The sequence below is a fragment of the Rhipicephalus microplus genome, chromosome 3 (genome assembly GCF_043290135.1).
Source record: "Rhipicephalus microplus isolate Deutch F79 chromosome 3, USDA_Rmic, whole genome shotgun sequence".
Lineage (NCBI taxonomy): Eukaryota > Metazoa > Arthropoda > Arachnida > Ixodida > Ixodidae > Rhipicephalus > Rhipicephalus microplus.
The window spans coordinates 27,779,506-27,807,134 of record NC_134702.1 but is presented as its reverse complement, the minus strand read 5'-3'; the positions used below and the strand labels follow the sequence as shown (position 1 = coordinate 27,807,134).

General features: G+C 43.3%; 1 protein-coding gene across 1 annotated transcript in view; it reads left to right on the top strand.

Annotated features, from left to right (window-relative positions):
• The first annotated feature begins 15,752 nt into the window (after positions 1–15,752).
• The window catches only part of LOC142803652 (carotenoid-cleaving dioxygenase, mitochondrial-like), an 87,723-nt gene continuing 75,846 nt past the window's right edge, over positions 15,753–27,629 (top strand). The window contains exon 1 of the mRNA XM_075889141.1: positions 15,753–16,004. Coding sequence (XP_075745256.1) covers positions 15,944–16,004 — 61 coding nt within the window. The 5' untranslated portion in view covers positions 15,753–15,943. The remainder of the gene's footprint in view (positions 16,005–27,629) is intronic.

The window sequence follows — 27,629 nt, the reverse complement described above, 5'->3', positions numbered from 1 at the left end:
TATTACCTCGACAATGGCTGCATTTAGGTAGTCGTCCTGAGCACAAGAGTTGACTAGTTTGAGGCGCGTCTCTTCCGTGACCAATTGCACCCATGGCACGAACGTTGACGTCCTTCGTTGTCCTGGTGTTGTTTCCAGTCGGCTGGTATGAGTCTCCTGCCTGAGATGAACAGCAAAGAATAAATATACTTCATAAGAAAAGAAAAAGAAATCTCTGAAAGTGCGGTGGCATGTACACGAATTGATACAATTCTTCGCAGCCAAAAACAATGTCTCCTTCTCAATTTGTGCACACATTGTTCGGCTTCCATTGGCACACGAGAAGCATAGGCAACTGGTCGCCAACTGTGGACCTCTTGATATGGCAGAAGTGCTGCACCTACACCACTTTTCGAAGCATCGCATGTAATCTTAACTGCGTTTCTGTGATCGAAAATGGCTAGCACTGGGACTGAAGGTAAGATGCCAGGGGCTGCTTTCCATTCTTTAGCGTCCCTTTCATCCACTCAGTATCGTGTTTACACTTGACAAGACCGGAAATCGTGGTTTTTTCAGAAGGGTGGGCTGCGTACTTGCCAAAGTATATGCACTCCGAGCAGGTGCTCAACACCAGCCTTTGTTTCTGGCGGTGGCACATTTATAAAACATTGAACAAGATTCCGGCTGGGTGATATGCCTTTCCGACCGATGACCTCACCTAAAAACTGCATTTCTGGCGACGCAAATTCGGAGTTTTGTGAGTTGAGCGTGAGCTGCAGCTTTTTCAGCCGCTCTCAATGACTGAGTTTGTTCAGAAAATCAAGAATACATGTACTTTCACCTGGTGCTTGACAGCCCCGCCGGGTTGTTCTAGCAGCTAAGGTACTCGGTTGCTGACCCACAAGCCGCGGGATTAAATCCCGGCTTCATTGCTCTTGAATTTCGCGTACAAACATTTTATTGATTGATATGTGAGCTTTAACGCCACAAAACCACCACGTGATAATGAGACCAGAATTTATTATACTATCGCCTTGTCAATTTGGCTTCCGTTCTGGCTACTCCAGTGAACTTGCGCTAATCTCACTTACTGACCAATTAAAAAAGGCTATTGACAACGGTTACTATGCGGGCAGCGTTTTCATCGACCTAACTAAAGCTTTTGATTCGATCAATCATCACATTCTTTTCAATAAACTTGAAGCATTTAGTATAACTGGCCCAACATTACTATTATTGCGTAGCTATCTCTGCAACAGGACACAGAAGGTGGTAATTTCTAATGCATATTCGTCAACCAAATTAACTAATATTGGTGTACCCCAGGGGTCTATTCTGGGGCCCCTTTTGTTTTTACTCTATATTAACGACTTGCCGAAATGCCTTTCTTCATCCGAATGTATCTTATACGCCGACGACCCCACAATTTTTAACTCCGATAGCAGCATTACATCTTTAAGTGGAAAACTAAACTTTGATCTGGCACAACTCGTTCGGTGGTGCAGTAATAACATGTTAGAAATTAACACGTCTAAGACAAAATTTGTTGTCTTCTAATCACCACAAAAACCCTTACCTTCTATCCCTCCTGTTATAATTGCGCGCAATGACATCCCTGTGAGCGACTGCTGTAGATTCCTAGGCGTTGAACTTCACAGTAACTTGAAATACCACCGACATGTTGCATATATTAGGAAAAAAACGACGTATGGCGTTACACTACTGATTAAATCTCACCTTTATTTCAATCCATCAATACTTATGTCACTGTATTTTTCCTTTGTTCATTTTTACATTTCTTACTGTATTACTTCATGGGGTAACACATACACCACTCATATTACTTCAGTTCAGACAATTCAAAACCAAGCGATAAGAATTCTCACGTCAAGCCCATATCTCTCTAACGCTAAGTCACTACTTCACGAAAACAATATATTAACTGTATCTGAGCTAGTTAAGTATAACCTTGGTATTTACATGTATAGGACTATAAATAACCAACTTCCACACTTTACTACCTTTCTCACAAATAACTATGTCACAAGGTTTGCCCTTAACAATAACTTTCTACTGCCAAAAGTTCGCACCAATTATGGCAAACAAACCATTCATTTTTCCGGAATTTCTTTTTGGAATAGTTTACCTTCCGACATTAAAGTATGCCGTTCCCTGAAGGTAAATAAATCGAAGTTAAAAATCATATCATGTCAACTAACTAGCCTGTTTTGCTGTTTCTTAATTGATTCCTGGTCATTGTGAGTTGCGTTCTGTAATCACTTGTCATTGAAGTTAGCGTGTTATTCTTGCTTTTAAATTGTTTCTTTGAGATTACAAGGGTATATTCTTACTTTATTTGTTTCAATTGCATTTTACTGTAGCTCTGCCTCCCTGCTGTGTACATCACAATCATTCTAAATTCTACATTGTACAAGAGTTCCCCTTGCAGTCTCTGACTATGGGACCTCTTTTTGTATATCATGCACATGTATTCTTCTTCATTTAGCATTTAGAGATGCCGTACTGGAGGGCTCCGGAAATTTTGACCACCTGGGATTTCTTTACGTGCACCCAAATCTGAGCACACGGGCCTAAAACATCTCCGCCTCCATCGGAAATGCAGCCGCCGCAGCTGGGATTCAATCCCGCGACCTGGGGGTCAGCAGCCGAGTACCTTAGCCACTAGACCACCGCGGCGGGGCTACCAAAGAAAGCCGTGTTCTTTGATGCCATCTTTTATCTCCGACAGAGTTTTATAGCGACATAACCATAATGATGACAATAATTACGATGATGATAACGACTGTAGAGAGACGAATATGACACGAATGTAGAGAATGAATGTTCGAGCATGAATTAAGAGCGGAAACAAGATTAAAAACAACGGGAGAAAAGGCCATATAATAATTCTTGCTGCCATGCGAGAAATCACGTGGAACACTGATAAAGGGCCGCGCAGGAAGGCTTGTGAAATCAAGAGTAAACGTCGTTTATCTCACCCGTTCGGATGATCGTACGAAGCGTTAGGAGAACATGACCCATAGATGAATGTTCGCATAGCAGCTGACGCAAGCGTTATTTCGCACGGTGGCGAAAGATTGAGGTTGGGGCAAACTAGTGGACAAAACGTACATAATTTTATATACAGGCCATTCAAGCGAAGACTAGAATCGAGACTGCGACCGCCCGCACGAAGGTTAAAGGTCAGGTAGGTGTAAGAAACGAGAAAATTGAGAAGAGAGGAAGAGACATGGGAAATTTTCTCCTTGAAGACGGCTTCTCTGTTTACGTGAGGCTGATACAACGTCAAATATACAAGAGAAACCTGGAGCAAAGGAAGGCGTGCCTTGCGAAAGCGTGACAAATGTGGTGCCACAACGACTTTGAAATTGCCTGGCGGGAAGTGCCAGCCTTGAGAACAAATAGCCTGCAACTCAGCGGTGCCAGCGAGCTATACGCGATCTCGCATATGGCGGAAGTTTTCTAGTGTTTCTTCATTTAAAACAGCAGTCACGGGAAAATGACATTTTCCTTTTTTCACTGGTATTTATTTGCTTCAATGTAATAGATCAAGCGCTTAATATACACACTCAGCCGTACTTGCACCGTAAGACATCGTGATAGCCTCGTAGAAAATAACACCCTAAAAATCACAGGGGATCTGATATTTTATCATGTAATTTTACGCGGCACCGTTTGGATCTAGCAAGGCACATTCACGACAAGATAGATATTTTAGATTAAGATTAGGATGTTGTAGGTAGCCGGCAGATTTAACCCGGTGAAATTTGCAGGCTATTGCCCCGCCCGGCTTCCTTTAAGGACATCAATTCAATACTACTTGGTAGGAATTTCGGAGGATGTTTTCCGAATGCGCACTCATTGGTAGCATGTGTCACTGTCTAGTTCATCGTTCTGTATACGTTTATATTTGTGCTAAATTGGCTTTGCTGTGATGCTAGATGAACTAGCCCAATATTGTCAACCACTGATGCCATGAGAGTTCCTTATATATATGGTGTTAGATAGGTTGCCTGATGCACACAATTCTCATAGTTACAATGGCCCATACGAATGAATGAATAAATGAAAATGGAGAATATTGAAATAAAAAAAAAAAGCACGTAGGTGACGTGACCAAGGTTACATAGAGGGTGTCGAAAACAATAAAACACAGGTACTTCGCCGCGTTGGCTGTGATAACACATAGAAACTGCGCTAATTTGTCATTTTCACAACAAACCTTGGAGTTGTCTTGCGTGTTCACTCTCGGATGCAAGCCCATATGCAAAAGGGATAACGCGCCAAAGGAATCACAAGGGCTTGAGATGCGCAAAGGGTCGCTTACGGAAAAACTCAAGTTCTCAGTCTGCGAGCTTGACTCGAGTAAAGGACTGTTTCTGAGCGCAACCTACGATAGCGTGACGAACCCAATATTATTCAGGCACTTTCTCGCAAAGTAGTCGGACAGAGATATTGTGTTGATAAAACAGAAGTTTAAGATCACTAACATTTATGCTTAATGTTCCGCGTTGTGGCAGACTCAACGCACCCGCAGAAAATTCTTACTTCCTCGTTTCGATGCAAACAGAGCTTTGCTTCCGCCGGTTGCAATGAAAAAAAGTGAAAAAAAAAGCAGAAAAGACCCTTTCTGACAGGAGGCTTGATTTATGAACTCCCATCTCCGTGTTTACTGCGTGGCGTGAAGGTCTCGCACACTCGCAGAGACTGTCGGTTCGAGATTGAAACAACCTGCGTGGTTCGATGAATCTGAAATTTATGCGCATTCTCGAGATACAAAAGTTGCCGGTGAGGGCAAATTCGAATAATGCTGAGTTGGCGGCTGTGCACTGCATTGCTTGGCCTCTGCAAGAAAGAACCACGTGCTCTTTGGATTAAAAAAAAAGCTCGATGGTCGTCCTCAGATAGATACTTTGTTCTCTGTCTGGTCTCCTTATGGAACATTTTTCTTCAGCAAGACAGCGATCACCTAGCTGGTTCATTTGGGTGTCGTCAGCATAAATCTTAAGGTATAGCATGGAGTACATCGCATTAGCAACAAAGACGATGTTCAGTTTACAAAATTATGAAACGCATAACGGGGCAAATAATTTGCTCTTATCGATGCAGGGAGTTGTACGTAAGGTCTTTCTCGGCATTTAAAATCGCTGGAAGGAGTTCATATATGGCAGCACTGAAAAGGACTTAAGACAGGGTACTGATTTGCTTTTTTATGACGCTTTCGTTTGAGAGAAAGCCATGTCCATGTCGCATATATATATATAGGCCACATCCGCAGACCACAAAAAATTCAAACAAGTTTTGAGAAAAATACCTATACTGATAACTCTCTCTCTCTCTCTGTATATATATATATATATATATATATATATATATATATATATATATATATATATATATATATATATATATATATATATATATATATATATATATATATATATAGAGAGAGAGAGAGAGAGAGAGAGAGAGAGAGAGAGAGGAGAAAAAACAGAGTTCGATTTGAAAAGAGAAGAGTCAGTTGGACTAGAACGATGTATGAATGTATCATGCAGGGCCTTCTGAAAAGCTCAGCACAAATTACTAATGAGGCACATGTGTGAGGTAGTCACGTTTTCTTTGCTAACCGCTATTCGTTAATTCCGAATAGCGGTTCTACCAATTATTTCCCTAGAAAGTAAATGGTGAAACCACTTTCCACTGCGGAGAAGAAACGCAAACACTTGCAATCTTGCTTGATTAGCTCAGACCTCTATGCCGCTGTTAACTTAAAGAGATAGATGATGAAATGACACAGAAAAAACAATGAACGCGTTTCTTTCTCACCATCCTCATTCACGTGCCAGGAGTGAGAAAGAGGGCTGACATCTAATTTATTTCGGCGTACTTCCAAGCGTTAGCATACGTCCTTGATTATCGGCGCTGATAACTCATTGCCCATTCTCAGAATTTCCAATTTTTGTGGTAGCGACAGGCCAATGAATAGGCTGTGCTATGCAAGTGAAAGCAGCTTTGTCTGCTGCAAAATTATTACGTCAAAACCCTCTGTCTGAATTATTCACACCATCAATTTAAATAGGCTAAGTAAACACACTTTCGCAGAATCTAAAGAATTTCGCAGAAGTGTTCTCTTCAAAAGAACTACTGATGCCTGGGCTGAAAGAGAGGAAAAAAATGAGTGAAGTAGAGCGAAATAGCTCGTTTTTATTTCTCGTCATTTGCAGATTTTCTTTTTGCTCATTCTGAGCGAATAAATTCAATACAGAGCTTGAGAATTAGGGCCCCAAGGAGCTTGGGGACACAAGAAGCTTGCGACATGCCAAGATGCATATGCAGAACCCAAGCCAATTTTGGGTTCTTGAGTTCGTGCTGACCCAAGGCCCAAAAATTGAAAATGAGAGAGTTTGAGAATTGGGGGCGCAAGACACTGTGTACCAAAGCTTCGTTGCGTAGGTTGTTCTTGCATTCGGAGGATCAGCAGAGTTTGAGAAGTGGCCCAAGCGCAGACTGCATTGGGACAAAGGCACCGGGCGCCACCCGTGGCCTAATTAAAAATAATGCGAGACGTGGGCCATGTGGCACCTTGGCTGTCGCTACGTTTGCTTCGTCTCGCTGACGACCCACAATGCCTTGGAGGCCCAACAGAAGCTGCTGACACCTGTCGGCCTGTTGGCAATCTGCTAGTTTATAAAGTGCGTCAGATTTTACAGGTGCCTTATCGAACCTTCCAGCGTTATCACCGATGCTCACATTGGCTCTGCAATAAAATCGCTCACTTTGTCCTTTTCGCAATATTATCACTGTATATTAAAACATTAGCCAAGTTCTTACGCATTGTTGCCGGCGGCAGGCAGTGGTTACACGTGTTATGCGCTGGTTACATAAAGGTGAAGAAAAATGAGCACGCAAGGCATTACATACTACAGATACGTCATCTTTCCTTCTCAACTTCACCGGAGCTATGTCATAATCAGTGGACGGCATTCATGTCATCTAGCTCGAACAGCGAATTGTGAAACAGCGACTTCCTCTCCCGCACAAAAATCACATCTAGTGTAGCTTGCTGCGTACAGAGGTTTTGTTCGTATTAAAACAGTGTCGTTTTTTATTGCGATAGCAATTATATGGACACAGTCGGCTGGATTTTGCCCCCGGCATCAGCGTCGGCGTCCGCCATCATTCAACGTGTATGCATAGGTATCTATCTAATATATGAAAACGAAAAAAGAAAAAGAAATAGTCCCAAGAAGAAAAAACTCCAGCGCGCAGCATCCAACGTCTGACTTCTTGGTTTTGAGTGCAGGGCGTTAGCCACTGGGCCACAAAGAACCACCTACTTCGAAATTGAAAGGGCAAGCTATTTACATCTACCACCTACAGGTGGAGATGCCGATCTCGGGAAAACTATCATGTTTTCGTCATTACGAGCGAGATGGCTCAATGAGCGCGCGTCGCCAAATCGTTAAGACGCAGCGACGCGCGCTCATGCGTTCATCTCCTACGCGTACTTTGCCCCGCGGAGGAGAAAGGGGGTGGACGCTCACGCATGTGCGCGTTTATATCGCGGTGAGGAGAATCGAACGCCTATGGCTTTCACCAGAATTATTCTGTTGTAGTTACCACGCGCACGAGGTCACTAGACTCGCTGCACAGTTAGAAAGCCTTCATGTGCGCGCGTCTCCGTGGAGATGCACGCACATGAAGGCTCCCTATGCACAGTCTCCACTTGCAAAAACGGCTCGTTTTTAAGACACAATGAAGTAACAAGTCAGACAGTTATTCCCATTCATCTGAGCTTGTGAGCACATTTCGCGCGTCATTTGTGCGTAAGCAACTTGGGGCCGTTTCGATTTGCTTGCCATTCTTCGCTTGATATCCAAATTTGTTGCTATCACATTCATTGCTTCGCAAGCTGTGACTTTTTGAAGCACTCAAATATTTCACTCTACTTCTCGTTTGCATTAATGCCTATCTATGCTTCAGACAACAATTGAAACACATCGAAGTTCTTTGTTTCGCAAAGGGGAATGCAGCAGTCGTCAGTGTAGAAGCATAAATCAACGTTCTGGCTAACTCGTTAACTTCTAAGTCGATTACCCAACAAAAACTGCCTAATAAGGTGGTGTAGCGGCGCTAGTACGAAGCCCGGTTCATTTTGCTGAATGTCTTCCACGCGCCGAGAATGCGAGGCGAGAGGCGGCAGCCAATTTGGAGCGCCGAAGCTTTACAAACGATAGCGTCATTTGTCTTGGCTGTCCCGGTCTCCTATTGTTTTGTTTCTAGACAGACAGCCCGAATACCAGAAAAAAAACGTTTATGGAAAAAAAAAGTTGACTGACTCGTACTGTCACCGAGATCCGACAAGGAATTAGACTTACCGGACTTTTAATGATAACAAACCAGGAGGTACCCGATCCTTCCAGGCATCGAGGATGTTCACAAATGGCGGGAACGTTTGCGGCTTCCCCCATTTGGGGTTGTTAATATTATCGGTTGTGTGACGCTCTAAATATGCGATAACATCATGAGGCAGGTCGTATGGTGGCGGCCCCCGAAAATTTCCACCGCCCGAAGTTCTTCAGTTTACTTCGAAATAAAAGTACGCGGGTCTTTAGCTTCTCACCACCACACAGCAAAGAGAAAGAGAGAGAGAGAGAGAGACAGACAGACAGACAGACAGACAGACAGACAGACAGACAGACAGACAGACAGACAGACAGACAGACAGACAGACAGACAGACAGACAGATAGATAGATAGATAGATAGATAGATAGATAGATAGATAGATAGATAGATAGATAGATAGATAGATAGATAGATAGATAGATAGATAGATAGATAGATAGATAGATAGATAGATAGATAGATAGATAGATAGATAGACAGACATCAGAATGGACTCTATTATGGCACATAATATGTTCAAAACTTATCTCTCCCTTTCACACCGTAATTTGAAGTCTGCGTGGTGCTTTTTGCTTTATTTTTAAAGATGCCAATGAGATTTGCTATATGTGCTTACACTTACTTGTTTTTGTTCTATTGTTCTATGTTATATGTTGTTTGTCCTATTCGTTAGCAGATACATTGTTGCCGACTTCCCTGACCTTAATTGCGCTTTAGGTGAAATAGCGTAAACCAGGGCGGCTTCTTTGAGACTTTCTCTTCTTCCTCCATCTTACCTCGACCCTCAGTATTGATCTCATTCACTAATTGGCATGGGGCCAACTGGGCGTCAACGCGAGTCTAGGCTCACAGTTGGCCGGGACACCAAGCTTAGAAGACGACTCTGCTGCGCTGATTACTTAAGCGGAATTTCTTTTTGTCCACGAATTGTCTTCGCGTAGAGAACTCTCAAGAGCAGGCAGATGTTGAACAATGAAAGAACTGTTAGAAATGACGTGCTCAGAAAAGCAATCATGTATATAGTTCATTAAAATCAAATATCACTATCACAGATTGCTCTTAGTTGTGCATCTTTCTTTTTTAACTTTGCGGAGATAGCTATAGTATCTCTTTAATACAGGTTGTGTCAATACAAAATAAATTAGCTAAGCCGTCCAGGTTGGGCAGTATTATCCCAAGCCGATACAAGTTCATATCGACGTGGGAAGGTTTGGATAATTCTTTCATTAATTTTGCCTTTGTACTATGTTTTTTTTTATGCTTTTGAAGACGTCCTTACAAGGGGCACAGCGAAACTTTTATGTGTGCGTGCGTGTGTGTGTGCGCGTGTGTGTGCGCGTATGTGTGTGTGAGGGGAGGACGGTTTAAGTGGTTTTTGGGTTTGTATGTGTATTTCAAGGTATAATGTATGTGTTTGTTTCAGTAGTTCTCGGAGCATCAGGCCCTTCAAACCTTTAGCTAATCACCCTGTCAATTAGATTACATTCTCAATGCAAATTTAGGTAACAGAATAGGCGTCACCCCTATAAAAACGCTATTACTGCACACTACAGTACCCCAGTCAGTACAGACAGTACATTACAGACAGTATAGACTGTAATGTACAAACAGTACATTCCAGTACCCCAGACAATGGGGTAGCTCAATCAGTAATAATAATAATAAATTTCAGTAATAATAAATTAAAAATTTATAGGGTGTGATGTCTAAAAAACTCGTTATGACAATGACAGTAGAGGGCTGAAAAAATTTCGATCATCTGGTGTTATTTAACGTGCACTGAGACCACACAGTATAGACGGGCATGTACCATTTCGCCTCCGTAGAGATGCGATGGCCGCGATCAAACCCACAACCGGTGGATCATCAGCCGGTCACCCTATAGCCACTGTTTCACCGAGGTGGACTTCTGTGAATCAGCAATGGCCATTATCACCAGAAAAAGAGTAAGGTTTATCGGTCAACGATGTGTCAAGACGAGATACAGAAAGTATTCATGTCCAGCCGAATTTACCTCCACCAAAGTGAGCATTGCACAAAGTGTGGTTTTGCCTGTATCTTCACGCACACTAATCTTCACAAGCTTAGTAAATCTTGCCCCGAGTTTATCGATGAATTACACGCACGTCCTGTTTAAAATGTCAGTCTCAAACGAGTTCCTTGTGCTTCTAAGCAGCGCTGATCAAGTGGCATTGAAAATGTCCTTACAGAATTTTTCAATTGCCGTTGTCAACTGCACATCCTTTACGAGCACACTGACGGCGTCTGTTTCCTGAAAATTCACGTGCTTGCTCCCCGCTTTCCCAACCCAAAAAATTGAAAAAAAAAACTGGCTGGTTTATCTATGTATTTGCTTAAGACTACTAGAAGGCGAAAGGCGTCTACCTCTTCTGAGAAGGCTAGGATGGGACGTGCTGGTAAACCACAATTATGAGTGCAAATCATCTAACTGTCAGGCGTAAACAGTAGAGGAGGCACAGATCAGCACTTTGTGTCCTCTTGCTTGTCCCCTCCTTTTATAATTTCACTGATTTCCACTCGTAATCATTCCTCTTCTGAGTTGTGTGTCCTTATCCTCGCCGTCCCTCCTCCATAGCTTTCCGAAGCTAACGTCAGTTTGCACAGCTTCCAGGATCGGAGTCATTACAAGCGTTCTGCCCTTCAGTTGGTTTTGCGTGGCCTCCGTGATACGTGTACCTTTTATCAAGCGACGATGTCATGGGATGACATCATTGCATGATTTCGCAAACTTTGGGCATCTGTGGCGTCATGATAACGTTATATGGGGACGTGATCGCATGATTTTTTGCATCACGCGTGTTGACGCCGAACGCCGTAGGACACCTACAGACCAGCGAAGTTCAAAACCGTACAAACAGAACCAGTGCAGCTATCTGACATATAAAGCAGAACTAAACGCAAGGCCCATAGTCAAGTGCAATAGTCTGCGACACAACGAGTCATTCCAAAAAGGACACCCAGAGTGGCAGGGTAATGTCGTATTCATCCCACAGATAAAAGACACAACGAAACCATCATTTAACCATATGGTGTAGTAGCGCAATTTTCACGGGGACGAAGAGGACAAGAACACACGACACTCGCTACACTCGCAACTAATTTTATTTCAGAAGCAGCACATCATATATAACCCATAACCCTAGCGACACAGAAAAGAACTACGAACATTGAATCATTGCCAACAGAAGCTTCTGTTGGCAATGATTCAATGTTCGTAGTTCTTTTCTGTGTCGCTAGGGTTATGGGTTATATATGATGTGCTGCTTCTGAAATAAAATTAGTTGCGAGTGTAGCGAGTGTCGTGTGTTCTTGTCCTCTTCGTCCCCGTGAAAATTGCGCTACTACACCATATGGTTAAATGATGTCTCACCAACTAGCCCAGCTCTCAACCCTACTGAACAACGAAACCATTGTGTACAGCAAAGCTTCTTGACAAAAGGAAGAGAAGAAAAAAAAAAGCTAGGGAAGAAGGTCAAATGTGAGCAAACAGCTAACTGACGAAAACAAACTGCCGTCAAGGCGCATAGCTACATAAAAAGTGCATTAATCAATAAAAAAGAAACAGGGACATGAATGGGTCCCATCGGCTAAACAACAAAAACACCAAGAAGTCTTGCGTGAACCCCGAGAAAATTTGGGCAAAAAGATGTGTATTGCCACGTCATCAACGCCATTGTCACCCAAAAGACTTGCTGTAGAAAGAAAGAATGAAAGAAGGAAAAAAGAAAAGAAATTATGGAAAACATGAGCAGACATATTGAAAGTAAAGATTGCAAAAATAACAAGAATTAAGGAAAAGAACTATACTGTACGTTAAAACGCGGCGACAATCAGTGTATAACTTCATTACTACCACTTATGTTGTAGGCAAGACAAATAAATGGTTTCACCATTGTAACGCGACTACACAGCGAGAAACAAAAATTATTCAGAAGGGTGAAAATCGGCATCCACGAACAGCAAAATTTGTTGCGAAAGTCGAAAGAACATACCTGATAAGTGCAAGTGTGGGCGTTCGATGATGTATTTTTTTGTGATTCCCGAATACTAATATTGTAACTATTTCCCACAATCTATTGTATAATTAAAAATCTTCATTGCAACAAACGATGTAATCAGTTGAAAATCATGGCAAAACACACATACAAAGGCGAAAAACGACATATGCCTTAGTAATTTTTTTCTATGTTAATATGGAAAATATAATTGATTTGAAGCCCGTGTGCCACTTTCTTCTTCGTGTGTGTGAGTAAAAACCAGTTGAAATTTAAGAGTCACCTAATGAATCAGCAACAGGCTACAAATAATGCAATTCAATCTAGACAGATATATCTACAACGACCTTCACGCCTCAAAAACCAGCGAAGTTCAGTCTCAAGCCCAAAATATATGTCTTTCAAAGGACAACTGATTGTCTGTTGGAACCGAATAAAGAGAATTATTGATTTTCTCTCTCCCTTCCTTCAGCGTGAAAAGGAGAGGGAGTGCAGACAAAGCATGTTTGATCAATAGTCTCAGCACGTTGCGACTGCCTATACACACGGTCAGACAACGGGAAAGAAGAGAATTTGTTATCTTTAGAAAAGATATGAATCGTGGGAAGAAAGGTCGACGTTGGGACGTTTCGATCGGGGCCCTGCGTTTGTTCGGTGCTGTGTGCAGATAGTGATCTCGTAAACATGGCATTGTTCGTTGCCACGACTGAGGGCAAACAGTAACGCTTCGGAGGATTCCACAGTATTGTGAAATAGCCTGCAAACACCATTACTAAGCAATATAACACATAGAAGATAATGGTAACGTGTGGGGTTTTAGCCCCCACAACCACGATATGATTACACGAGATGCCGTGGTGGAGGGCTCGGGAAATTTTAGCCATGTGGTGTTCTTCAACGTCTACTGACATCGCATGGGGGGTCTGCTATTTTGGCGCCATCGAAGTGCGACCAGCGTGGGTGGAATCAAACCCACGACCTTCTGGGCAGCTGCCGAGCACCCTCGCCCCTGATCGACTGATGTGGACGGCACATGGAAGAGTGATTTTTCGTATGCGTGAACGATGTTTCTGAGCGATCGATCAGTGTTGCACGAAATGTGCGACATTTATGCCTTGGCAATGAACGAGAACGTACAAATAAGACGCATATATAGACTGCTACTGTCGAGAATTGGATCTACTCCTGATTACAGCCTATATAAAATAGTACAAATAACGAGCACACCAGAAAAATGTTGGCCGGGTAAACGATTTATTCATTTATTTATTATTTTATTTATTTATTTATTCATTTATTCATTTAGTGATTTATATATTCACAGGTTCTGCAGATGTATACTTAGACCTTAGCAGGAGAGGCAACAACAACTAAAATAGAATGCTGTACACTGTCACACCACATAATCAGACGGCTTATAGAGCTCTTACCCAGCAGTGTTACGGCAGATAAACAATGAATGACCATAAGCAGCAACATCTACAAATAATTCACTCGGCCACTGCCAACACGCCATATTCACACATCAATCAAAACTTATGTACACAAGAAAAAAAAAAGGGCTTCAATTTGTTTTTCAATATCTTCTGATTGAAAAGCACATATTGTAAAAGAGTTCCAGTAGATTTAGTTTTCTCTCGGACGAAATTTATGGCAGTGAAGTAAGTTACTGAAACAGTCATTATGGCAGTTGAAAATATGACGCAATCGCATACGCCGATTCTACGAAAACTTTCAAAACAACACACAAAAGAGGAACACGAAGAAGATGAAAAGAACCTCCAACAGGAGGGAGGAATTGATTGGCCTGGAGTGGAAAGGAAATAAAATATGCTGCAGATGTAAAACGACCCTCAAGAGTTGTTCGCGAAGGCGTACTGTGTGATAACAGTAGCTGTGTTGAGTTGTTCGAACTGAAAAGCTTAATGCGCTCCTATTTTTTTATGTAGGCAACTACGCGTCAGAATGTCAGTGTGCTCGCATTTCTGCTGTTGGGGTGCCTTGATTACATTCGACAAGGATCATTAAACTTCGTACAGAAAGCGTCGTTCCACCCTGGCGACCCAACAGAATGGTGACTTCTAAAGTTCGTAGTGTGGCGACTCCGAAACTCCCTTGCAACTGCGCAAAAAGTGGACTATAGAATAAAAGGGAAAGATCAGAAAAGAAAAGAAAAATTAAGAAGGAACAATAAAACGAGAAAGACGATGAAGGCGAGCAATCTATAGCTTGTTCAGTTTAAGTTGTGTGACGCAATAGGCCCAAGAAGAGAAGAAATGCTGCAATCAGGAATTATGTGCAGCGTGCGCCTTCAGGGCTGCTCATTGCAGTTATAAAATAAATTGCTGTTGAAGAATACAATTTACAGACATATAGACATATACGAAGAAACATGCGCAAGCCCTCATGGGACCAAATTTAACACTATATTTGAACTCTAAGTTCTATATATATATGTAACTGCTCAATGCTGGTTATTGTTTCAGCCACTTTTTTTTCTTATTTACATTCCATTGGTTCTAATAACTTCCCCTGTACATTCCTTGTCATTACTGTCTGTTAGATCTCAATAATATTGTGTCAAAACACGGAAAAACGAGCCTTTAGATATACAATTCTTTCCCTTGTATATATATATATATATATATATATATATATATATATATATATATATATATATATATATATATATATATATATATATATATATATATATATATATATATATATATAGTTGCATGCGTAGTGTTATGGGTGTTCATGTTCAAAAAGAAAACAAATACGCGCTGCAAACATGTGGTCTCGTAAACATGTCGTCAAGCGGCCCTGATATGCAAAAAAAGACGCTGTTGGACACTATGCGTCTACCCCGACTATAATTTTCATAATTATGCCTCAATAAGCATTGTAACCACACTCTTCGCTGCAGCAACAGTCAAACGAAAACCCCTGTTCGATTGTGGCGTACTGTATGAATATAACTCCTTCCTGAAAAACTCGTTCGTCTAGCACACGGACTCAGGAAACTCGCCCCCGGAGCAGAGAGGATTGCGGTATAGATTGAGAGAGGCGTCTCAATCCTTTATCGCAGGCGCCGTGGTTCCAGAACATACGTGCTGGCGACGAGTTGAGCCTCGGCTGTTTTGCTCGGTGCTTGGTTTTTCGTACGAGCGCCACCGCGACGCGGCAGCAGCGTGCAGAGGTGGTAAATGGCGCCCCCATCGAAACAAGCGGCCGCGACCGAAACGCGAGCCGAGGCGCGGGCGTTGGTGTGGCGGGGGAGACTCCCGCGCCGAGTCGGACTGCTGGCGCGGATGATCAGCGCAGGCACAACGGCACCAGGTCGGCATCGAGAGGGGCTGGCGCGCTCGGCCGAGGGACAGATGGGGCGCTGATGCGGTGAACGGCAGACTCCCAGCAAGCTTCCGCAGAAGACGAGCGTCACGACGGGATACGACACTCAGAGCTACGTACTCAGCTGTCCGTGGAACTGAAGCCCGTGCGACAGGTCAGCAATCAATGGAGCGACTTATCGAGAATCGGGAGGAAGTCACCGAGCCGGTGCCCACGTGCGTCTTGGGTGAGTGACGAGCCACTTCAGTCATACGCTGAAACTGTTGCGATGACCGTAACGAGAGACGGTGTGCGCGTATGCATAACGAGAACCGGAGAGTTTTAGCTCTTTATGGACACCTTGAGAAACTTGCCGTTTCCTGGTTTCATCAGCAATGAGCCCAAATTCAGGAAAGTTTTTTAAGCTTCAGAATTATTTGCTAGATGAAATTTCAACCAACATGTATGCGGAACATAGCGTTACCAAAGCCACCTGACCGATGCCAATATTTATATTGGCGGAAAACATTGTGAGTGATACCACTGGTCAGTTTAGCAGTGAAGCAGTGAAACGACAGATGTGGACCGACAGGCCTACTTCCGCATCTTGTTGCATCGGATGTCAGCTTCACAGTGTTACTGTGTTTCTATTTTTGGCAACATGCATTGCTTCTCTGAATAAGGTTAGGGCCTCGCCAATCATGTGAGCTCGTTAATCAAATGAACACTTTGACACAATATACCAGTGGACTATGTGTTTTTTTTTTCCTGTTAGAAGACTTGTAATTTATTATTTTTGTTTGTTTTGTAAAAAACTATCATCCCTGAGGTTCCCTTTTACCAATGCCAAATGTTTTCTCAATTGATAAGTCTTGGTTGACCTGTTTTATTTTCCCCGACCTAATATCGGACCACTTCAGCATTGACGCTATAAATGATTTCTGAAACTCGTAATTTTCCTCTTCGTAAAACAAATAGAAATATAGAGAACCGGTTACACAAAGCCTGATATGAGAGGAGATGTAAAGCACACTCTAAAACTGTTTACTGCTTTTTGCGTCGGTATCAAGCTACAAACGTAGCCGATTGCGATAGTTACCTGTTTGATCCATGTCTCTTCTTCCACCCCAGCAGACGTTTCCGCAAAAGTGGTGGCCTTGCTCGCCGCATGTTTACCTTAATGCGTTACTCTTGCCGCATAAACATGATGCATAATATTGCGCCCATGTTGGTTCACTTCCTCGTCCCATCTCACTCGGTGGCCATTAGCGGAATAAAAACACGGCACGAATAGACAGGCGCAGGACGAAGAAGGTACAGACACGCACAGTGATTCATCATCCTTAGTCTCTGTACTTACGTAACATGTTTTATATAAGTGTGCAAGACCAACTAGCCCGCCTAGCCGTCCTCGTAAAATGTCATTTAGTCTTTCTATGAAAAAATAGAAAGTCCTCAAGCAGGGAGGGTGAGGGGGATGATTACAACGTTGGTTCGCGTATACTGTGAACGAGAAGAGGTGCACCGATGGGGACATTATATTTTTTTTTCATTTAGTCCTTGTCTTGGGTACAATAGGAGCATACAAAAATTAAACCTCAACGACACCGTTAACACGCACGTTGGGCAACGCGAATTTTACAAAAGCTCGCATGCACGCCAGTACCATTATAACGATCTACTCTGAGAGTAAGTCCGGTTCTCTCTTTGTAAATATTGTGCAAGACCACTTTCGTCTGCGGTGCGGGTGCGTGTCTGGGTTAAGCATGGAAACGTGCGCCGTGTTCGACTGGAAACTACTACGTCTTACTCGACAAGTGGTGCTCGTCGTTGCCAATGCAAGCAGTTTTTCGGATTCACCGACAGCACTGCGTGCCTGCGACCATGCACGTAAAAATATATGCGACATAAGCGATTTTCGATAGCAGTGCACTCTATATACCAAGATAAAACAAAAGAACTAATATTTATAGGCTGCCCGAATAACAGATTTCAGTTTCGCAATGTGTGCTTCCATGTTCTCGAGCCTGCCCCGTCGACACGCTAGAATAACTCAATGCAGTAATCATTCAGCCATGCTCATTTCATCTCTAATTACGTATCTTCTAAGAGGTATCGTGCACTTTTCTTAGTTCTAAGTGTATCGTTGTGCGGGTCAAAGTGTCCACAGGATTTCGAAGTAAATATCAAGGAGGGTTTCCTTTAAATCATGTTAAAAATGCTAACTACAAATGGCCTGGTCGGCGACAAACTTTCTTCTCGCTAAAGTATTTGTACCTTTTAGACGTACAATTCCATTCGTCAAATCTCTACCGCTGTTTATATTGCCTAGCACGAGTATCCATATCAGCTAGATCAGGTTCGTGCTATATTTGACAGCAACCTAACTAGCACGTATAATAACCTAATGGGGAATATAGAATCGATGACTCGTTGCTATGGTAGCGAGCATTGTGCAACGGCCACACGTGTATGTATTCCTAACGTATGACGCAAACGCCCATTCATTCATCGGCTGAAGAGCGGCAAACTGATCTGCGCGCCACCCGTACATGTACTATATATATATCCTGACTCAGGATCGCGGCTCGAATTGTGGGACATTGCCCGAGTGTGCCTGTTCTGTCTATATCGGAAAAGAGCGGGGGGGGGGGGGGTGGCACGATGAGTGTCGCATTCTGATTATGTGCGCTGGCATTCGCGATGAGAAGTTACAGTCCGTAACATGATCTTTGCATCCACGCGTTATCTTTGCACCCGGCTGTCTCCATCCTATTTTGTGTCCAGCCCAGTTTTGCAAAGGCAGTTGCGTTATTGGCGTTTGCGTTGTCTGGACAAACTCGCAGCATGCACGGAAACGGTGACGAAATCGGCGCTGAATTAGAAACCTCTCTAGTTAGTTAGTGCTATCTGAGTTTGAGGGCCTATTCCTCCATGTAAAGGTTGCGAAAGCCCATTTTGTGAGAAAGGGTCGTCAAGGAAAGCTCGTTTCCTCTGGATTTTAACGCGCTGCCTTTGATGTTCAGTTCTGAAACTGATCGTTGTTACCTAGGACAAATCATCTGCGACGAGGTATCAACTGTACATTTCTACAACTTTTGCATTTCAATCCGACTGACACTTAAAACGAAATCGACGGGATTAATAGAGAAATAAATATAAGAGAAAGACACCAATGTTAGTGAAGGCGGGAACAAAAGAAAGAAAAAGATTCACTACTCTTTCCACACCTTCCTGCAAGTTTCCGTGGTACATGTTCTCAGCTTAGCATATAGTTTTCGCATGATTCAGATATCGACTGATCAGTTCTCTGTGATGCCATGAGCATGAGAAAGTGTGATACTTTGGCGTGTGTATAAATACAATCTTTTTAGCATGGTAATATATAAACTTGCGGCTGTATTACCAATTTCGAATCTTTTATTCGACGCCGTACCCGCTTCGTCATGAAGATCGCCCAAGGAAGAAATATTGTTGATGAATATTTGTTTCTCCGCGTTCTATTGATAAACAAATTGCAGGAGGCAGCGATGTTCCAGCCGGATTTTTACTAATGTACATAGTGAGAGGCAAGATCGATAAAATATAACTAGATATTTTAACAATATATTTAACAGATTGCTTGATTTGTGGGGTTTAACGTCCCAAAACCATGATATGATTATGAGAGACGCCGTAGTGGAGGGCTCCGGAAATGTCGACCACCTGGGGTTCTTTAACGTGCACCGAAGCACACGGGCCTACAACATTTCCGCCTCCATCGGAAATGTAGCCGTCACAGCCGGGATTAAATCCCACGATCTGCGGGTTAGCAGCCGAGTACCTTAGCCACACAGACCAACACGCGGGGCATATATGTAACTGTAACTATATATAACTATATATGAAAATATATACACACCGGAAACGAAGTGGTCAGGAAGACTCCAATCATCCTGTCCACTTGGCTTGTGGTGTCTAGTTTAGTCCTTAGCGCATATATATATATATATATATATATATATATATATATATATATATATATATATATATATATATATATATATATATATATATATATATATATATGCGAGGGGCAAGCACGTGTTTGTTCTTTCAACAGGGCGGCGCGTCCTACATTGCCCCAAGCGATGTTTTTCCGCTGCTTCACTCTTCTCGGAGTATCATGCGACTCCCACACCCACAGCCGTGCTTTCAGCAGCGAATTTCTCTCTCCTGTACGGCGCAGCGCTCTGACTGCACGCATCTCTGTGCTCTGCATCATATTAATAATTCACGAGCTTTATACTATGGCACCACGGTACGGAAGCCTCGAATATAGCGCCGGCGTAAAAGGCAGTGGGCCGAAGTATCGGCCCACACGGCGAACTTTTATGTGTAAATCCGACCATAAATGGGACTAAATTGAAGCATCGTCTGTGCGATACACATCGGGGTGCAATATCCCCTAGTACTGCCGCTGATGACGGACGGCGTGGGGCAACGAAGTCGGCTTTTCCAAGCAGTCGCTCGAAGTTTCCCATTTCGCCAATGTCATTCAGTACGATTGCCACCGTGGAGGTGTTGCAGCGCTCGGCTGCTGACGTGAAAGTCGCGGATTTGATTCCTGTCGCGGCGGTCACATTTCAATGGAAGCTACATGCTCCGGCAGTGCGCGATGTCAATGAATGTTAAGAAACATCATATGATCGACATTTTCGAAGCCCTCCGCTGTGGCATGCCTCATATTCTAATCCAGGGTTGGCACCTAAAACCACGGAAATCATCATTTCATTTACACCATACGAATGGTACTAACAAAAACAAGAATATCGAAATTATCAAACTAATTTTTCTACGTAAGCAACGTGCCTGCTTACTCATTCACGTCAATGTCCCCGAAGATCAAGCTAATTGCTCGCCTCAATGTCTGTACGAATATTTACCGCGTTTGGGTATTCACAATTATGTGAAGTAATCGCATAAAAACAACGAAAATAAAAGAGAAAGTCGGTAGGTCTCCTTCGAAAAATATGGCTTAAAGAAAACATATAAGGGACAAAAATAAAGTCTTGCGTTTGTGTGGCATGTACCTGTAGTAAAACATACCTCGATTGCGTCTACAACTACTTAAAAGCTTACAAGCCGCGGGTGCTCATACGTGCCTATGTAGCCGGGGTAAAATGCATAAAGCTCGCTTGCGTGGCACCAACCGTTAAACCAATGTACTCGCGATAGGATTCTGTTCGGAGCAAGCGCTTTAGAGAACCTCATCTCATTCTTTCTGAGGGCTTTCTTTTTGTTTTATTTTACTGACCAAAGCCGAAATTGGATAGCATGCGACGAATCACGAAAGAAAAAAAAAAAAAGAGGAGAAATGGTACTCTGGGCGAACCGGCATCAATCCGAAATGGCCGGCAAAAAAATGATGAGGTAAAACCACGCGCACATTGCTCCGCGGCGGAGTGTTCGAAAAAAAGAAGTCCGTTGTATACTGAAAAAAGCGTAGGTTCCCTCTGATAGCATCTGATTGCAGCTAGCTGCAGGAACTCGGTACGCGACGCGCTATTGCAGGGAAAGCCCCCATACTCCGATGCATAGCCCCTGTTCCCTGAAGTGCTGTAGTATACAGGGGACACGTATATACAGGGAACGACTTCGCGGAATCACGTTCTCAGGCTCCCGACTTTTTATACGAGCGTCTGCGGGTAAATGACGAAGACGTTTGGAACTGTTCGATCGGTCTTGAGGAGAAAGGAAACAAACATATCTCGTGGCATATGATCAGCTCCGCCGTATCTCGGGAGTAATGCTGCACAGTGCAGGATCACGTTTCAGTCGATAAGCGAACGATTTCACGAATGCAGCGATTCCAAAGGACGTGTTTACTGACGTATAGGCAGTCTGTAGACAAATACGAGAAAAGCAAAAGACGAGACAAGGAGCGTGTGGGAAAGATCAATATTGATCATTTAGTACACAAAGGCACAGAGATTGTGAAGAAGGGAAGCGTGTAAAGATCAGGAACTGGAAATCACACGATGTTCGAGCACTGCTGCATACAACAAGCAAATGCGGATATCGGGACGGCTGCATGCGTCTTGTGTTCGTAGCGATATGCGTGTGACCTCGAAGAGAATCGCGCGACTGGATTCGGAAGCTGGAGCGTTCCGCGCGATAGGACTCTCGTATCCATGTAAAAAGGTAAAATACTGACCAACTGAAATGTGGCTCAGCATATGCAGTTCACTATTTACACTCGAACACTTACATCAGACCCAACGTTACCCATAGCAGCCATATTTGGAGCGATACTAACTGGTTTCCACTAACGTTCCTCGTAGCAATCATTATAGTAATGACTACTGTACATCAGCAACGTTTTAATGTGCTCTGTGTTTCACTTTTTTGTCTGTGTTTGTGCACTCAGCTTCAGAAGAACAGCTTCAAAAGAAGCGTTATCAGATAACTGTTGCTTTTGAGTTAGTTGAATTCATCTCTAAAATATGAATTCCGGTGAACTAGGCTGCTATTTTCAACTCCATGTTTTATTCATCTGCTTATTCAATCAGTATGCGACCTCCCCATTATTCATTCCGATGTAGAGGCCGGATCACGAATTCAGCTGGTGTACTCACATTGCTTTCACGTATACTGCTTTTTCCTTCATATAAAATGAATATCTGTTTCTATATCTTTTTCTCAAACAACTGTACAACGGTGTAGAGTGCAAATACACGCAGAATTGATTGATATGTGGGGTTTAACGTCCCAAAACCACCATATGATTATGAGAGACGCCGTAGTGGAGGGCTCCGGAAATTTCGACCACCTGGGGTTCTTTAACGTGCACCCAAATCTGAGCACACGGGCCTACAACATTTCCACCCCCAAAATACACGCAGAAAACAACCAGACAGGCATCGGTGAACATGAAAAAAACAAAACAAAAGGCGCTTTTTGCTTAGAGATTGGCACCAAAGTGGACGAAGAACGCCGAAGTTCACCCACTTAATTTAGAACAGCTGACATCGATCCTCCTTTCTTTGCCAGTATTGCGCGCATATGTTGATTATGTATTCATTTATTCCCTCCCTATACCCTCCTTTTCACTTTTTATTACTTTTTGTGCGTCTTCGCTGCCAATTTGTGCCGCACTGTTCATAGTCCGTTGAAAAAAAGGAGAAATACCATACATAATAATACAGACCAACCAAAGAAGAGTGAAAGATAAAAGCGTAGTCGACGATGAAAATTTCTCCGCGCATATTGCGTGCCGTCAAGCGTATCCTGACCCGTTCTCGTAAAGATACTTGAGTAATTGGGTTTGCGAGTGCCCAACCATGCAGGTGTTAGAAAAGCGACAAAAAAGTAGGTAATCACAGTGTGCTTGAAGCGTCTTGAAAGACTTGCAAGGAAGTTTTACCAACCAACCCAAGAACCAACCGCACAAGCATTCTGTACAGATAGTTAAACAGCACAGCTTAAACAAGAGACCCTGGCGTTTATCATAGAGTTCGTCCTGAAGGTTTAATAAAGTTTTTCTTCATTATTGTTTATATCGGACGTGTCTCTCCAAAAATATTATTTGGTGTCCACCGCACTGCTGTTCCCTTTTTATTTTTTAGTGGACGAGTGGCGATTCGAGCGACATGATTGATTTCCGTGGTGCAAACACACTAGAGAATATCAAGAACGTAGGGAGGACGTCCCATAAATAAACGAGCATACAAAGGACAATAATTTTAGTTCCTGCTAGCCATATGCAGCATCACTGCCATTAATGAATCATTCTTACATAAGTACAGTGTCCATATTGATCCGTATATTGAAGCACACCACGTGAAATTATCGGAACAGGATAAAAGTGCCTAGTCATTTAAATATATTTTTGGAACATGTACGCCATGGAAATGTCTGAATGGGTTTTTTTATTTGTTGAGCGCATATAATCTATGTATAGCAAGTCGGCCCTATTGTCAGCCCATATCGCATATGACTTTTTTGTTTTTCTCTTATTTATTTTTTAACTCTCCCTTTCTCTTTCAACCCCCTATTCCTCAACCCCAGTGTAGGGTAGCATACCGGATACTAGCATCTGGTTAACCTCCCTGCCTTCCTTTTTTCTCGTTTCTCTCTCTCTCTCTTTATCTGCTTGCTTATTCATCATGATCACTTCTCGGTGGCTTATTTCTGTTCTTCGTCTGTGCTCAAAAAGCGACAGCAATCACAGGAACAGCCAGCCTTGCCATACCATAATAATTTTTAAATTACTTTATCCCTGTCTATTTCTGTTTACCTGTATTATTTGCAACGCTTTTTTTTGCGTAATGCAAGCACTATTGGTACCTACCTACCTACCTACCTACCTACCTACCTACCTACCTACCTACCTACCTACCTACCTACCTACCTACCTACCTACCTACCTACCTACCTACCTACCTACCTACCTACCTACTACCTATCTATCTATCTATCTATCTATCTATCTATCTATCTATCTATCTATCTATCTATCTATCTATCTATCTATCTATCTATCTATCTATCTATCTATCTATCTATCTATCTATCTATCTATCTAGCTAGCTAGCTAGCTGCTTACGACTGGGTGCTCTCGCGATCACCCCTCTAACTCTGCCTGACCCAAAATTACTATGGGAAGGCAAGATGGTTTGGCGAATATGACGTGCTGGTCAAGACATGAATAATGTCACGATTCCCGCCATTTCCCGCCTGGCAATGACACATACCCGCGGTCGAGTATGTGGCACTGGTATACGAGTGCGTGCCACAGGTGATAGACACTTAATAAGTATCCACCCAGGAACGACGAGAACAAACATGAGGAATTTCAACTCGTGAGCGTTAAGAAAACCCTGATGTCGCCAGCGTTGACCCAACGAATGAAAAGATTAAGTGTCAGGGTGCCAGAAAGAATCAAACCCAAGCATTCTGCGTGAAGATTAACCATTCTACCTCAGAGTCGCGCCAGGTCTCAGAACTACTTTTCAAATAGACACTAGTGTTCGTGAAACGTAAATTGTGGTTGCAGGGCTGGCTATCCATTTTTATAAACATTACATATATACTCCTATGATATACAGCCGTCACGTTGGGTTAACATCAATTGTAGTCAAGTGCCATGCGGTGAAGTTGATTTATGTAGCAGTGTTCAGGGCTACCATCTTTGAGAGTGTCGGCGCTTCATATCGGCTTATCGCTTCTGATGTTGCTATTACTCACGTTTCTGTTGGCATCGTCACAAGAGTACAAAGGGCTGGTTATATAAACATCTGCGAGTCTTCAACATGTCTGCGCGTGCAACATTCATACATACATTTAGCGACATTTTATGACGTGCCACTCAATAAGATATTTACAACCCTGTCACTTTCCCTCCGCATGCTTTGCATAACGTCGATTCCCAAGGTATATATGCCGAGTTTTTCGTTCTTGGTATATATGATAAACTGAACGGATGGTAAGAAGAAACGAAACTACATCTCGTACAATGATATAAACACCTCGCTCAAGCTACTCAGAACGTTTCCAGGATACCACGAGATCGATAGGTTGGTCACACTCATTATATAGTCCCGAGAAACGCGAATAGCTCGCAGAGTTTCTATTTGGCTTGATCGCTGCCAAATAACAAGAGGCATTGCCAGAGCACGTGCTCTGAAAAAGCTACCTCACTTCAAGTAAATCTGGAGACGGAGCTCATGAAAATTGAACAGAACCCGGGGCTAACAAGGGGTACTTGTTAGCCCCGGGTTCCATAATCAGACGTCCCATGATGCCATGATCAGACGTCGTCGATGTTTATTTTATGTTAGGAGTAATAACATGCTGTTTCAGCGTTACGGAATAGCTTCGGTTAGGTTACCATTATGGCCTGTGTCTAGTGCATCGAAGTGTGAAACTCCATATTCCAAAATAAATAAATAAAGATATATATATATATATATATATATATATAGAGAGAGAGAGAGAGAGAGAGAAAAGAGAGAGAGATGGTTAACTTTTATTTAAGCAAGCGCACTGTGCCTCCAGGGCTTTATCAGCATCTCCATACCATATGGCACAGGGTTTCCGGGCATCGCAGTACTTGCAGGTGTACTCACTTGGTGAGATGCCGCGATGCAGAGTACCAGGAACGTATGTCTTAGTTTGCAGCGTCCCGAGGCTTACTGTTTCTTCCCGAGGGAAACTTTTTGAAACTTTTATTTAATAATTATTATTTACGAAGGTTTACGTGCACTTACATACAAATAAACGGCCTGTTGTATATATATATATATATATATATATATATATATATATATATATATACGCTGGGAGTAATAATTCAATGGGCCAGTTAGTCTTCATGAAGGTATGGGAAATGGCACAACGGGAGCGTTGTCAGCAAAGATAAATAAATAAATATAAATATATATATATATATATATATATATATATATATATATATATATATATATATATATATATATATATATATATATATATATATATATTGCCACCTACTTCCTGGTAGTGGGTCGTATGCCAAGGTGAAGGCTCACACCACGAAGAAGAAAGAAGTGCGCGTGAACCCCCGCTCTAGAAAACAAGCCCAACCGACGCGCTTGGTTAGAGCCCTGTTGCTCGGACATCAATAGACCTTGTCGGCATCCCCTGGAGCGACGTGACAATTGGTGGAGGTGCTGGGTAGCCCCTCACGGATGTTTCAGACCCCTCCTGGAAGCAGCACCACAAGCCCAGTGCGAGTCCACACTCCCGTTCATCGGACAAGCCGCAGGATCAGGGGATTGCCACCCGAAGCTGACCCTACAGTTCACACCAGTATGATGAGCACGTCCGTTCAAACCACTTTAACAGGAACGGGAAACCCCCCGGTGACTCGGTACACCCTCGAAAGTCCACAGGTTCCAACACCGTTTCATGGCACCGAGCTCGAAGACGTCGAGGACTGGTTGGTCGACTTCGAACGCGTGGCTGCTTTGAACGACTGGAACGACGCGGCCAAACTACGGCGTGTGTACTTCTATTTGGAGGATGGAGCACGTACCTGGTACATGAATCACGAGGAACAGATGACATCGTGGCCCGCATTCCGCCGCCGGCTGTTGGACACTTACAGAAGTGCTGATCGCCACGAACGAGCGGAGCGAGCGATCCAGGCCCGCATCCAGATGCCCAACGAAACTGTCATGACATATGTGGAGATATGACGCGCCTGTTCCGACGGGCTGATCCAGGTATGACAGAGGAAAAGAAGTTGCGTCACCTGATGCGGGGAGTTAAGGAGCAGCTTTTCGCTGGCCTTGTACGGAGCCCTCCGAGCACGGTCGCCGAGTTTTTGTCTGAAGCCGTCACGATGGAAAAGATGCTTCAGCATCGATCCACCCTGTATGACCGGCAAGTGAGCACGTCCACTGCTCAAGTTCTCACGACTTTTGGGAACAACACCGAGTGTCTGCGCGACCTTATCCGCTCTATAGTACGCGAGGAGCTGCAAAAGGCTGCCACACCACCACTACCTACGGTGAGTTCTATTGCAAGTATCGTCAAGGACGAGCTGCATCATGCCCTGCGTGACCCTGTGAGTCTGGATAACGCCGCACCGGCCCCGGCTGACTACTACCGTGCGACTTATGCGGAAGCCTTGAAGCGCCCAGCTTCCTCTTCCCCGCTGTTTGTTCAGGCACCTCCTACAGTTTCACTTCAGTCGGCGCAGCCTCTACGGTACTACGAGAACACACGCGCGCCCCCACCCCTCGTTTACGCCAACCCTGTGCATCTTGCGGAACAACCAGCGCACTACCTTGACGACAAACGTGCTTCGCCTCGGAAATCTGACGTTTGGCGCACTCCTGATCGCCGG